Source organism: Carcharhinus amblyrhynchos, chromosome 25, assembly GCF_965287045.1.
Source record: "Carcharhinus amblyrhynchos chromosome 25, sCarAmb.v2.hapA, whole genome shotgun sequence".
Taxonomy (NCBI): domain Eukaryota; kingdom Metazoa; phylum Chordata; class Chondrichthyes; order Carcharhiniformes; family Carcharhinidae; genus Carcharhinus; species Carcharhinus amblyrhynchos.
Genome location: NC_137348.1, coordinates 6,883,829 through 6,896,507, shown reverse-complemented (window position 1 = coordinate 6,896,507; position 12,679 = coordinate 6,883,829). Strand labels below are relative to the sequence as shown.

The window sequence follows — 12,679 nt, the reverse complement described above, 5'->3', positions numbered from 1 at the left end:
CTCATCCATCATCTTAAACATTCACACCCTCCACCACCAACACAGTAGCAGCAGTGCGTATCATCTACAAGATGCACTGCAGCAACTCACTAAGACTCCTTCAGCAGCACCTTCCAAATCCACGACCTCTACCACCTAGAAAGACAAGGGCAGCAGATGCACGGGAACACCGCCAACGGTAGGTTCCTCTCACTCACCATCCTGACTTGGAACAATATAGTCATTCCTTCACTGTCGCTGGTTTAAACTCCTGGAACTCCCTGACAGCAGCATGGATGTACCTACACCATATAAACTGCAGTGGTTCAAAAAGGCAGCTCACCACCAACTCCTCAAGGGCATCCCACGAAAGAATAAAAACACAACGAAGGAACTTACCAAAAGAGAAAATGCTGGAAAATCTCAGCAGTCTGGCAGCATCTGTAAAGAGAGAAAAGAGCTGATGTTGAGTCCAGGTGACCCTCTGTCAAAGCTTTTAGAAGAGAAAAATCATGACCCTTTAACCCTTTAACAAAGGGTCATCTGGACTTGAAACATCAGCTCTTTTCTCTCCTTACAGATGCTGCCAGCCCTGCTGAGATTTTCCAGCATTTTCTCTTTTGGTTTCAGATTCCAGCACGTGCAATAATTTGCTTTTATTTATGAAGGAACTTACAGAGGCTGGGAGCGAGGAGAGTTCCACCGGCAGTGAACTGTTGCTCAAAGACACTGTGATAGTTTCTGGGAAGGAAGTTCTTGCACTGCCGATAGGTGAAGCAGCATTTATGAGCCCCGTTGTGTTCATACCCATATGCTTCTTTTCAGAGCCGGTTACCCTCTGCACCTTGGTTTTCTCCTACAAACAAAAAAACCCCAAAATGATTCAAAAGGTATAAGACAGAGTCAACACAACAGGGAATGGCTGCAATTTACTTAACTGAAGCAGATGCTACAGGTGTCCATTTGGGAAAAGACTCTCGCATGCTTAATAATTTTGTTCCTGCCTTTAATTGAATTGGCAGTGACAATCAAAAGCAGGATCTTGCAATACATTTAGCTACGAATGTTAATGAAACACCCGTTCATCTAATTCCCCCCATATCAAGCCAGCATTTACCATTTTAAATTGGTTATGTCAACATCATTGACTGTCATGGTGTAGTTACATACTCTGGCCACTAGGCAATGTCATGGCTTGTATTCCTGCAATTTTGTTCCTAATTCCATCACAATTCTGTAAATTTACAAAGCTTACACTAGTCATCGAACCATGGACAACTCTTGCCTCTGAATCAAAAGGTCATAGAAAGAAATAAAGCAAAATGAGAAACTGAAGGAAGTACAAATATAGAATCCCTACAGCGTAGAAGGTAACCAATTAGCCCAATTGAGCCTGCACCAACAACGATCCCACCCAGGCCCTATCCCTGTATTCCCTGCCAATCCCCCTGACACTAAGGGATAATTTAGCATGGCCAATCCACCTAACTCGCACATCTTTGGAGTGTAGGGGGAAAAACCAGAGCATCCGGAGGAAATCCACACGGACACGGGGAGAATGTGCAAACTCCACACAGTGACCTAAATCGGGAATCAAACCTGGGTCCCTGCACTGTGCCACCGTGCCGCCCATATCTTTCTGTCCCCAGGTAGAACTTGACTTTAGAACATTCGAGTTACAATGAACAGCACTTAATGTTTAAAAATTAACACTCTATTTCAAATTTACAGTAACATGCCCACCTTTTATACTTTGTATAAATATGATTTATAAATTTCATACATTTTGAACAAGCCTGGGAGTTTATTGAAACCCCTTGTCGAAACACCAGGTCCCCTATATCCTTCACTCACCCAGCCATAACTCTGGGCCAGAAGGTTTTTACCGAGAACAGTCTCTGTGGCTCAGCAGCAGGGTGCTGCCTGGCCAGGCTGGAGTCCACAAACCGGAAGAGTGTTCCTGCAAACTGGGAAAAGAGGGTGCAGTTTGCCAGTGAAATTCCTGCCTCACCCTGCTGGTGCATCACTCATTAGTTATGTTGGGATCTTGCACTCTGGTGGTCTGAAGCTTATGTTCTTCCCACTAGAGAAGCCAGCCAAGGTTTGGATATGTCAGGACGAACATCTAAAACCTGTCTGAAATGAGGTCACAATTTACTGATCAAAATGCTGCCTTGTCCAACTGACGGAAACAAGCCCTCATTTTCATCCTTGTTCCTACTGGGGAATCAGTTCCGACTTGCAACGCTTCGAGATGCAGCATGGCTTCCAAATGTGTCCAAGGTCCGAGCGCTGCCTGTAGCAGGAAATCCTTTTGCAAACAAGTAAACGTTTTTGAGCGCAGTAGTTACTGCATTATAATGTAGGAAAGGAGTTTTTCTCCCAGGAGCTTCACAGAAAGAATATCATACTGTGGAGTCATAGAGGTTTATAGCATGGAACCAGGCCCTTTGGCCAACTTGTCCATGCCGCCCTTTTGTTTTAAACCCCTAAGCTAATCTCAATTGCCCACATTTGGCCATATCCCTCTATACCCATCTTACCCGTGTAACTGTCCAAATGTTTTTTAAAAGAGAAAATTGTACCCGCCTCTACTAATACCTCCGGCAGCTTGTTCCAGACATTCATCACTTTGTGTGAAAAAATTGCCCCTCTGGACCCTTTTGTAGCTCTCCCTTCTCACCTTAAACCTATGCCCTCTAGTTTTAGACCTCCCTACCTTTGGGAAAAGATATTGACTATCTATGCCCCTCGTTATTTTATAGACCTCTATAAGATCACCCCTCAGTCTTCAACGCTCATGAGAAAAAAGTCCCAGTCGATCCAGCCTCTCCTTCTAACCCAATCTATCAAGTCCCAGTAGCATCCTAGTAAATCTCTTATGCACTCTTTCTAGTTTAATAATATCCTTTCTGTAACAGGGTGCCCAGGACTGTACACAGTATTCCAAGTATACCAAGTGAAACCTTGGGTAAAGAGATAGGCTTTTAGGGAACATGTGAAGAGGAGGAGAGAGAACTAGAGAGGTATCGGGTGGGATTCCAGAGTTTAGAGCATCGATAGCTGAAAGTGTGGCCACTAATGGTGGGGGTTAGAAAACTGTGAATGCGCAAGAGAATGGAAGGAATGCAAGCAGAGATTTTGTAAGAGAGGATAGTGCAGACCCTCAAGGTAAGTGTTTCCCAATCTGTTAGCTACACATGCCTGATTAGGAATTCAGATGTGGGTGAGCAAAAAAATATTAAATTTCAGTTAATGAGATACTATTTTGTTGGGCACGTAACCTCGATGCTGATGGTTGATGATACATGCATGTGCGTTTGAAATTTTTTTTGCTTCTGGTGGTAGTATGAACGAGACAGCATGCACTTACTTTCAAATGATTGAGTGCTTTTTCTTCCTTGGTTTCTCCATGCTGGTGGATATTTGTTAAATGAGGTTATTCACTTTGGAAGCAAAAACAAGGCAGCAGATTACTACCTGAATAGCTGTAAATTGGGAGATGGGAGTGTGCAGAGAGACCTGGGTATCCTCGTGTACCAGTCACTGAAGGTACGCATACAGGTGCAGCAGACTGTAAAAAAAGGCAAATGGCATGTTGGCCTTCGTTGCGAGAGGTTTCTAGTACAGGTGCAGGGATGTGTTGTTGCAATTATACGGGGCTTTGGTGAGGCCAAATCTAGAATATTGTGTGCAATTATGGTCTTCTCTTCTGAGGAAGCATGTTCTCGCTCTCGAGGGAATGCAGCAAAGGTTTACCAGGCTGATTCGCTGGATGGCGGGACTGACGTATGAGAAGAGATTGACTGGGTTAGGTTTTCACTGGAGTTCAGACGAATGAGGGGGGAATCCCATAGAGATTTATAAAATTCTGACAGGACTAGACAAGTTAGGTATTCAGAGGGAGTCCAGAACCAGGGGTCACAGTCTAAGGATTCGGGGTAGACCATTTAGGACGGAGGTGAGGAGACATTTGTTCACCCAAAGAGTGGTCAGCCTGTGGAACTCATTACCACAGAAAGTATTTGATGCCAAAACATTGAATGTATTCAAGAAGCGCTGGATATAACACTTGGGGCAAATGAGGATCAAAGGTTTTGGGGAAAAAGCAGGATTAGGCTTTTGAGTTGGATGATCAGCTATGATCGTAATGAATGGTGGGACAGGCTCAAAGGGCCAAATGGCCTCCTCGTGCTCCTACCTTTAATGTTTCTATGAATACACATGTGTGACATACATTTATTCATTTCATGTTGACTTAAGTCAGATATTTTCTCCTATCACTTGTTCATGCGACTAAAACAATGTTGGTGTGGTCACATTCGAGTCTAATCAGCAACTTCCCACTCGACAACATGGGGTTAACTCGCTGCTCATTTACTGACTGGAGGAGGAAGCTGGAGCCAGTCTTTCCTTGACATGGGTTTATTGACAAAACTCAGGGAACAAAAGCTCAGACTCCCTACTTCTCCACCACACGGGTGGAAACAAGCTCTTAGATATACTGAAGGATAACGCCCTAATCTTTCCCCAGTTAGTAACAGCTGCTCTTACTTATAACTGCAGCCTGTGCTTCACTGTGACAGGATTGTAACACAAGACCATAAGATATAGGAGCAGAATTAGGCCATTTGGCCCACTGAGTCTGTTCCACCATTCAATCATGACTGATATGATTCTCATCCCTGTTCTCCTGCCTTCTTCCCTTGATCCCCTTATTGATCAAGAACCTGTGTCTTAAAGACACTCAACGGCCTGGCATCCACAGCCCTCTGTGACAATAAGTTCCACAGAATCACCACCCTCTGCCTGAAGAAATTCCTCCTCATTTCAGTTTTAAAGAAGCATCCCTTCACTCTGAGGCTGTACCCCCGAGTTCTAGTTTCTCCCAGTAGTGGAAACATCCTCTCCATGTCCATTCTATCTAGGCCTTTTAGTATTCTGTAAGTTTCAATTAGATCCCCTCCATTCTTCTAAACTAAAATTTAGACCCAGACTCTTCAACTGCTGCTCATATGAGAAACCCTTCATTTCTGGGATCATTCTTGTGAACTTCCTCAGGATCCTTTCCAAGAACAGCACACCCTTCCTTAGGTCTGGGGCCCAAAACTACTCACATACTCCAACTGGGGGTCTAACCAGGGTCTTTTACAGCTTCAGCAGTACATCCCTGCTCTTGCATTCTAGCCCTCTAGAAATGAATGTTAACATTGAATTTACCTTCCTAACTGCCCACTGAACCTGCACGTTAACCTTAAGAGAATCTTGAACAATAACCCCCAAGTCCCTTTGTGTTTCAGATTTCCAAAGCCTTTCCCTATTTAGAAAATAGTCTACATCTCTATTCTTCCTGCCAAAACATTAGCAGTTAGGAAACATCCCCTTTGACTCCGACACTGGAGTTGGAATCCTGGTCAGTCCGAGAAAATGAAAATCACCACCTTGTTCTTTGCAAGAGTTCTGTATCTAAGACAAACTCATTCCTGAGAGTGTAAATGAACTTTGTGTCGAGAGGGAGAGTGAGATTTTCTTGGGCTCACCAGGGAGCTGGTTAGAGTATTCAAAATCCTGAGGGGTTTGGACAGAGCAGAGAGGGATAGTTTGTTTCCACTGGCGGAGGGTCAAGAACCTGAAGACACAACTTAAAGCGATGGGTAAAAGAAGCAGGGGAAGGATTGGGAATTCACCACCTGACAGTGTGGCAGAGGCAGGTTCTATTGTGACGCTCCACAGGGTATCAGACACTATAGTGACTTCTAAGGGGGCGTCTTGACAAATATATGAAAAGGATGGGAATAGAGGGATACAGTCCCCGGAAGGGTAGGGGGCTTTAATTCAGTCCGGCAGCACGGTTGGTGCAGGCTTGAAGGGCCGAAGTGCCTGTTCCTGTGCTGTAATTTTCTTTGTTCTTTGGATAATTAACTGAAGAAAGGAAAACATTTAGGGCAATGGGAAAATTGGGAGGGGGGTGTGGACGGAGAGATGTGATACAGTGGCATAGTGGTTAGCACTGCTGCCTCACAGCAGATTCGTTTCCTGGCTTGGGTCTTTTTTTTTTGCACATTCTCCCCATGTCTGTATGGGTTTCCTGTGGGTGCTCCGATTGTATCCCACAGTCCAACGACGTGCGGGTTAGGTTGATTGGCCATGCTAAATTGCTCCTTAATGTAGGGGGATTAACAGTGTTATGGGATAGGGCCTTGATGAGAACTATTGTCAATGCAGATTCAATGGACCAAACGATCTCCTTCTGCACTGTACAAAGAGAAGGAAAGGAGAGAGTGCAGAATGTAGTGTTACAGTCATAGCTAGGCTGTAGAGAAAGCTCAACTTAACGTGAGGTAGGTCCATTCAAAAGTCTGACAGCAGCAGCGAAGGAGCTGTTCTTGAGTTGGTACACGATCTCAGGCTTTGTATCTTTTTCCCGACTGAAGAAGATGGAAGGGAGAAGGTCCAGGTGTGTGGGGTCATTAACTACGCTGGCGGCTTTCCCGAGGCAGTGGGAAGTGTAGACAGAGTCAATGGATGGGAGGCTGGTTTGCGTGATGGATTGGGCTACATTCACATCCTTTTGTTGTTCCTTAATATCACATCCGAGACAGACATCCGCCGGAATTCTACCACCCCGCCCACCACGGAATCGGAGCAGGTGAGGGGGCGGACATCGGAAATGTTCGTTGACCTCAGATGGGAATTTCCAGTCTCGCTTGAGCGAGGCCGTAAAATCCCGCCCATCAGGTCAGGTGAGTTTGGCCAAAGAGTTAGTTTTTAAAGGGTTGTCTTAAATGAGGATAGCAAGGTAGAGAGGTGTACAGAGGGAATTACAGTGTTTAGACCCTAGATAACTGAAGGCACTGCTGTTATTAGAATTGGGGGATGCTCAAAAAGCCAGAACCAAAGAAACGTCAAGATCTCAGAAGGCTGTGGGGCTGGAGGAGATTACAGAGGTAGATCTTACAAGACCATGGAAACATTTGAAAACAAGGTTTTAAAAATCAGGATATGGTCCCTGGAAACATAGAAGGTTTTAATTAAGTCGGGCAGCATGTTCGGTGCAGGCTTGGAGGGCCGAAGAGCCTGTTCTTGTGCTGTAATTTTCTTTGTCCTTTGGAAAATTAACTGAAGAAAGGAAAACATTTAGGGCATTGGGGAAATTGGGAGGGGGGATAGTGAGGTTGGGGGCAGTGAGATGTGACACAGTGGTTGGCACTGCTGCCCTACAGCGCCAGAGTCCCGGGTTCGATTCCCGGCTTGGCTCACCGTGTGTGTGGAGTTTGCACGTTCCTCCCATGTCTGTGTGGGTTTCCTCCGGGTGCTCTGATTTCCCCCCACAGTCCAAAGATGTGCAAGTTAGGTTGATTGGTCGTGATAAGTTGCCCCTTAATATCAGGGGATTAGCAGGATAAATAAGTGGCATTATGGGGATAGAGCCTCCATGGAATTGTAGTCGATGCAGATTCTCTGGGCCAAAAGGCCTCCTAGTGACTTTTAAGGGGCGTCTTGACAAATACATGAATAAGATGGGAAGAGAGAGATATGGTCCCCGGAAGGCTAGGGGGTTTTTAGTTCAGACAAGCAGCAAAGTCGGTGCAAGCTTGAAGGGCTGAAAGGCCTATTCCTGTGCTACTTTTTTGTGCTTTAATATGTTGGGATGAACAGGATGAAAGGAAGTGCACGCAAACAGTAAAGACAGGCATAAGGAGGGTGGTGATTCTGTGCTTTCATATTTTTCGTGGTGTATTGGTGAAGCATTCCTCCCAGACCAGTCCAGCATGTGTTGGTTATTTGACTGAAACAGGATAGGCTAAGGTTGCATTCAGTTCAATTTTCAAAACCTACCCGAAGGTGTCAGCATTTCGGCCAGGGCCCTACGTGCCTCCGCCTGTCCTTTCAAAGTGCACTCCCTCCAGAGGTGGAGCAAGCGCCCATGAGTGTGCACCACCTGCAAAACAACACACACAGCAATCTCTCAATCAAATGTCCACTTCTGTATCGCAGTCAACAAATTGAATTTTCACAAAGTTCAGCTGCAGCGAAAGGCAGACCAAGTTACCGAGACACCGTTGTCCACACAACATTGCTCCTTCACAAGTTCAGCAATTAGTTTCAGAAGACCCAGCGCTCCCTTCCCTTTGGTCCTTTTAACACGCTCTCCCTTATGTGGAAATTTGAAGGAACAATGCAGTGGGTAAAGAAAGGCAGTCTTGCATTTGGTTAGCACCTTTCACAAACTTATAGATGTACAAAGAGGCCTTTACAACAAATAAGGTATTTTTCAAGAGCAGTCACTGTGCAAACGTGATGGCCGATTTGTGCACAGCAAGTTCCCATTAAACAGTGATATGATAATAGCCAAATAATCTATTGTCTGATGTTGATTGAGGGATAATTATTGTCCAGGGTGCCAGACAGACATTTCCTTCTCACGTACAAGATAGTGCAATGAATGTCCTACATCCAGCCGAGAGGTTAAAGCAGGCCGCAGTTTCATGTGGGATGATACTTTACCTTTAAGAAATGTATTTGTCATGTTCCTTGTACAAAATCTGTTTTAGCAGTTTCTTTTACTCCAATGCCACTGTGTACATATCCAGCAGTTCTGTAATGTTACTGCAGCAGCATAATTGCTGGGCTTTTGCAGAGTAGGACTTGATTAGATTGACATGCAAGGTCATATGGCTGCGGGTGGACCATAAAACTATAAGACATAGCAGCAGAATTAAGCCACTTGGGCCCATCGAGTCTACTCCACCATTCAATCATGGCTGATATTTTTCTCATCCCCATTCTCCTGCCTTTTCCCCATAACCCCTGATCCCCTTATTAATCAAGCGCATCTCCTCTGCCTTAAAGAGGCTCACTGACCTGGCCTCCCCAGCCTTCTGCAGCAAAGAGTTCCACAGATTCAGCACTCTCTGACTGAAGAAGTTCCTCCTCATCTGTTTTAAAGGAGAATCCCTTTAGCCGGGATGTTGTACCCTCTAGTTCTAGCTTTACTTACTGGTGGAAAAATCCTTTTCATGTCCACTCTATCCAGGCCTTGCAGTATCCTGTAAGTTTCCCCCTTCATCCTTTTAATTCCAACAAGTACAGACCCAGCCTCCTCAACCGTTCCTCATACAAGTTTTTCATTCCAAGGGTCATTCTTGTGAACCTCCTCTGGACCCTTTCCAAGACCAGCACATCCTTCCTTCGATATGGGACTCAAAACTGCTCACAATTTTGTGATTTTGGGCGGAGCAAATCTAACACAAAGAATTCAAGGTTGCTGTTGTTTGGAAGTTGCAGAGTGAGGTATCCCTTCATCTCACTGAAATCTGGAGACTTGGAGATGCCGGAGACCAGCTTTACATCTCTGAAGTTCTGCTGTTTGAGGACATATCCTTCTCTGGAAGCTGCTGTCTGAATCTTTGTTCAGAGGTGTTAAGAGGCTGGAAATCTATTACCCACAGAAGCATCTTCGGTTTCTGTGCTAACTGGTTCTACAGAAGAGATTTAAGCCTTTGTGGGGATATTGCTAAATTGGAACAGTAGAGACAGCTACCTGTTAAGAATTATACTTCATCGTGTTTAAATATTTTAATTAAAAGTTATGCTCATTCTTTCTGTCATATTCTAATTGTGTTCTTAAATGAAGTTGTTTTGATAAAAGCTTCCTAGTGGGTCAACTGCGGCGTTTCTGTAGCGTGGTGGTTATTACATTCGTCTCACATGTGGTAGTTCCTCAGTTCGAGCCCTGGCAGTAACATTCCCAAAAGCTTTGGGGTGGCATGGTGACATAACGGTTAGCACTGCTGCTTCACAGCGCCAGGAACCCGCGTTCAATTTTGGGTAACTGTGCGGAGTTTGCACATTCTCCCCATGTCTGTGTGGGTTTCCTCCAGGTGCTCCAGTTTCCTGCCACAGACCAAAAGACTGGTTAGGTGCATTGGCCATGCTAAATTCTCCCTCAGTGTATCCGAACAGTTGGCAGAGTGTGGTGACTAGGGTATTTTCACAGTAACATCATTGCAGTGTTAACATAAGTAAACTTACTTGTACCACTAATAAATAAATTATTTGAATTATACATGGAGCGGAATACCTTATGCTCACCCTAATGCCAAAAGCAAAAGGAAAAGTTGGGGTCAAGGCTAACTCCATGATATACCTTGATGTTTCTGGCCTAGTGCCTAACAAGCTTCAGATCTGAAAGATAGCGCAGCACCCTCTCGTCAGTGCACCAGCATGGCAGCCTTGGTTTTGTGCTCAGACCTCTGGAGTGGGACCTGAAGCAATGGCCTTCTGTCTGAGTGCAGGAGTGCTAGCTACAGAGCCACAGGCGTCTCAATCACTATCGCCAACGCAACGGTCTGGGTTTGTCATCTGGGGTCTAACGTGACACGTTTCATCTTACCCCAGGATCAGTTTTCAGCTTCTTGTGCAGGAAGTTGTTGGAGTAACCCAAGATGCGCTCAGTGGCTCGTTCACACAGTTTCAACTCTGTTTTTAACACAATGCGGTTCTTCAGCACAAATGCCTCAAACGCCTTTGACTTCCGCTGGCCGTTACCCAGTCCAACGCCCCGCCTGAAAGGACAAAGGGTTACTCTGAACACTTCATTGGATTGGTTTTGTTTCATTTAGTTTATTTTTTATTTGTCACAAGTAAGATTTATATTAACACTGCAATGAAGTTACTGTGAAATTCCCTTAGTCACTTCACTCCGGCACCTGTTCGGGTACACAGAGGGAATTTAGCATGGCCAATGCACCTAACTAGCATGCCTTTCAGACTGTGGGAGGAAACCTGAACACCCGGAGGAAACTCACACAGACACAGGGAGGTGGTGCAGACCCTGCACGGTGACCCAAGCCGGGAATCGAACCCAGGTCCCTGGCACTGTGAGGGAGCAGTGCTAGCCGCTGTGCATGCTAGAGGTACGTGTTGACCCAAAGGTGGCTGACAAGCAATGTGACCAGGTCAACACGTGGTCGTCTCAGTGCTAGGGACCCGGGCTTGATTCTCAGCTTGGGTCACTGACTGTGTGGAGTTTGCACGTTCTCCATGTCTGTGGGTTTCCTCCAGGTACTCCAGTTTCCACCCACAGTCTAAAAGACACCTGGTTAGCTGCACTGGCTATGCTAAATTCTCCCTCAGTGTACCCGAACAGGCACCTGAGTGTGGTGACTAGGGGATTTTCACATTAACTTTATTGCAGTGTGAATGTTAGCCTACTTGTAAGACTTTAGAACACTGACAGAATCTCTTCAAATCACCACTGTGTGAAAGAGCAAGCCTTTTGGCTAAGTGGTACTGTCCCTTCCTGGAAGCCAAAAGGTGCAGAGCTCAAACCCCAACTCAGACAGTTTGATCAGGTAACAATCACAGTGGTGGTTCTGAAATCTGTGCCTCCTGTTGCCCTGGGTGTCCCTCTGCCCCATCACGTGGGCTGTGGGAGCCTGTGAAATCTCCCCATAGTACAGGATGATTGGTTGTTATGAAGATCTATCCCAACACTTTCTGTAGTGTAGACCATTCCCTAAAGGGGGAGGGGGAGAGTGTGAAGATACTAAAACATGGACAATCCCTGTGTGAACCTAAACAGAAACATTCAGGCTACTGTTACTGTCACAAAAAAGAAACAAATCACTTGGGAGTTGACCCTTTTCTGGCTGAAGTTAGCAGCACAGAAACACAATTATAGAATCATACTGCGAAGAGGCTCTTCAGCCCATTGAATCTGCACCGACACATGAGAAACACCTGACCTCCCACCTAATCGCACTTGGCTCATAGCGTTGAATGTTATTGTTAGAGTGTAACTAATGACAACTTTGTCTTGATTGTAATGTGACCAATGGGAACAAGGTGTGTCAGCTGACACAGTAAGCCATGAACCAATTAGAGTGATGTAATAGTCAGCTGACTAGCTGATTCACCATAAATAAGAAACAGTATAATTGTAGAGAGTTTGGAGTGGCCTAGGGCAAGGCCCCAAGTTTGGAGTAATGATGTTTCTTTATCAAACCCTTTCTTCAATTTAGAATTTGGAGTAAGGTTTTTGTATTTTCATATCTGCATTTTTGAAGCATTCCTTCTAAAGGAACAGTTATGATGTGCCAAGTACTCATCCATGTACTCTTTAAAGGATGTGAGGCAACCTGCCTCTATCACTCTCCCAGGCAAAACATTCCAGACTATCACCACCCTCTGGGTAAAAGAATTTTCTTCATATTTCCCCCTAACTCTGAAAGTTTAAAACATGCAATCAATGAGATGTGATTTAGTTGCTTGGTACAGTCATTTCAGGAAAGGGCAGATGGGACTGTATCTCCCTTAGGTGCACATCGCCAGGAGCGGGTTAAGTTTGAACTGTAGTGACGTTTACTTGCTTTCCTGGCTTCTCCAGTGGCTGCACTTGGTTTTCATCGTAGCATTTCAGCAAACTCAGACGTCTGGCTTCCTTCAGAAGCTGCAGCAGATTCCCAGCCTGGCGCCTGCATTCACTCAGCTCATTCCCTGCAGCGAGAGAGAAATTGGGAATCGGAACTGAAGCCACAAACCATTCTGATCACAAAACACTGATTTACAACCTTAGACAACACCCAGTGAGATTGGGGGGCGGCAGCATAAGAGGATGCCAACAGGAATTAAATTTTGCATCTCATCCAACAATGCAGCACTCCCCAGTACCACACTGAGTACTGCCAGCTTAGAT

General features: G+C 45.2%; 1 protein-coding gene across 1 annotated transcript; it reads right to left on the bottom strand.

Annotated features, from left to right (window-relative positions):
• Positions 1-659: 659 nt before the first annotated feature.
• LOC145358404 (uncharacterized) lies at positions 660-12,471 on the bottom strand. The gene is made up of 4 exons (XM_080212445.1): positions 12,350-12,471; positions 10,376-10,547; positions 7,819-7,921; positions 660-835 (listed from the first exon to the last, which is right to left on the bottom strand). The coding sequence occupies exons 1-4, from the start codon at positions 12,388-12,390 to the stop codon at positions 801-803; spliced, it is 351 nt and encodes a 116-aa protein (XP_080068571.1). The 5' UTR covers positions 12,391-12,471; the 3' UTR covers positions 660-800.
• Positions 12,472-12,679: the final 208 nt, after the last annotated feature.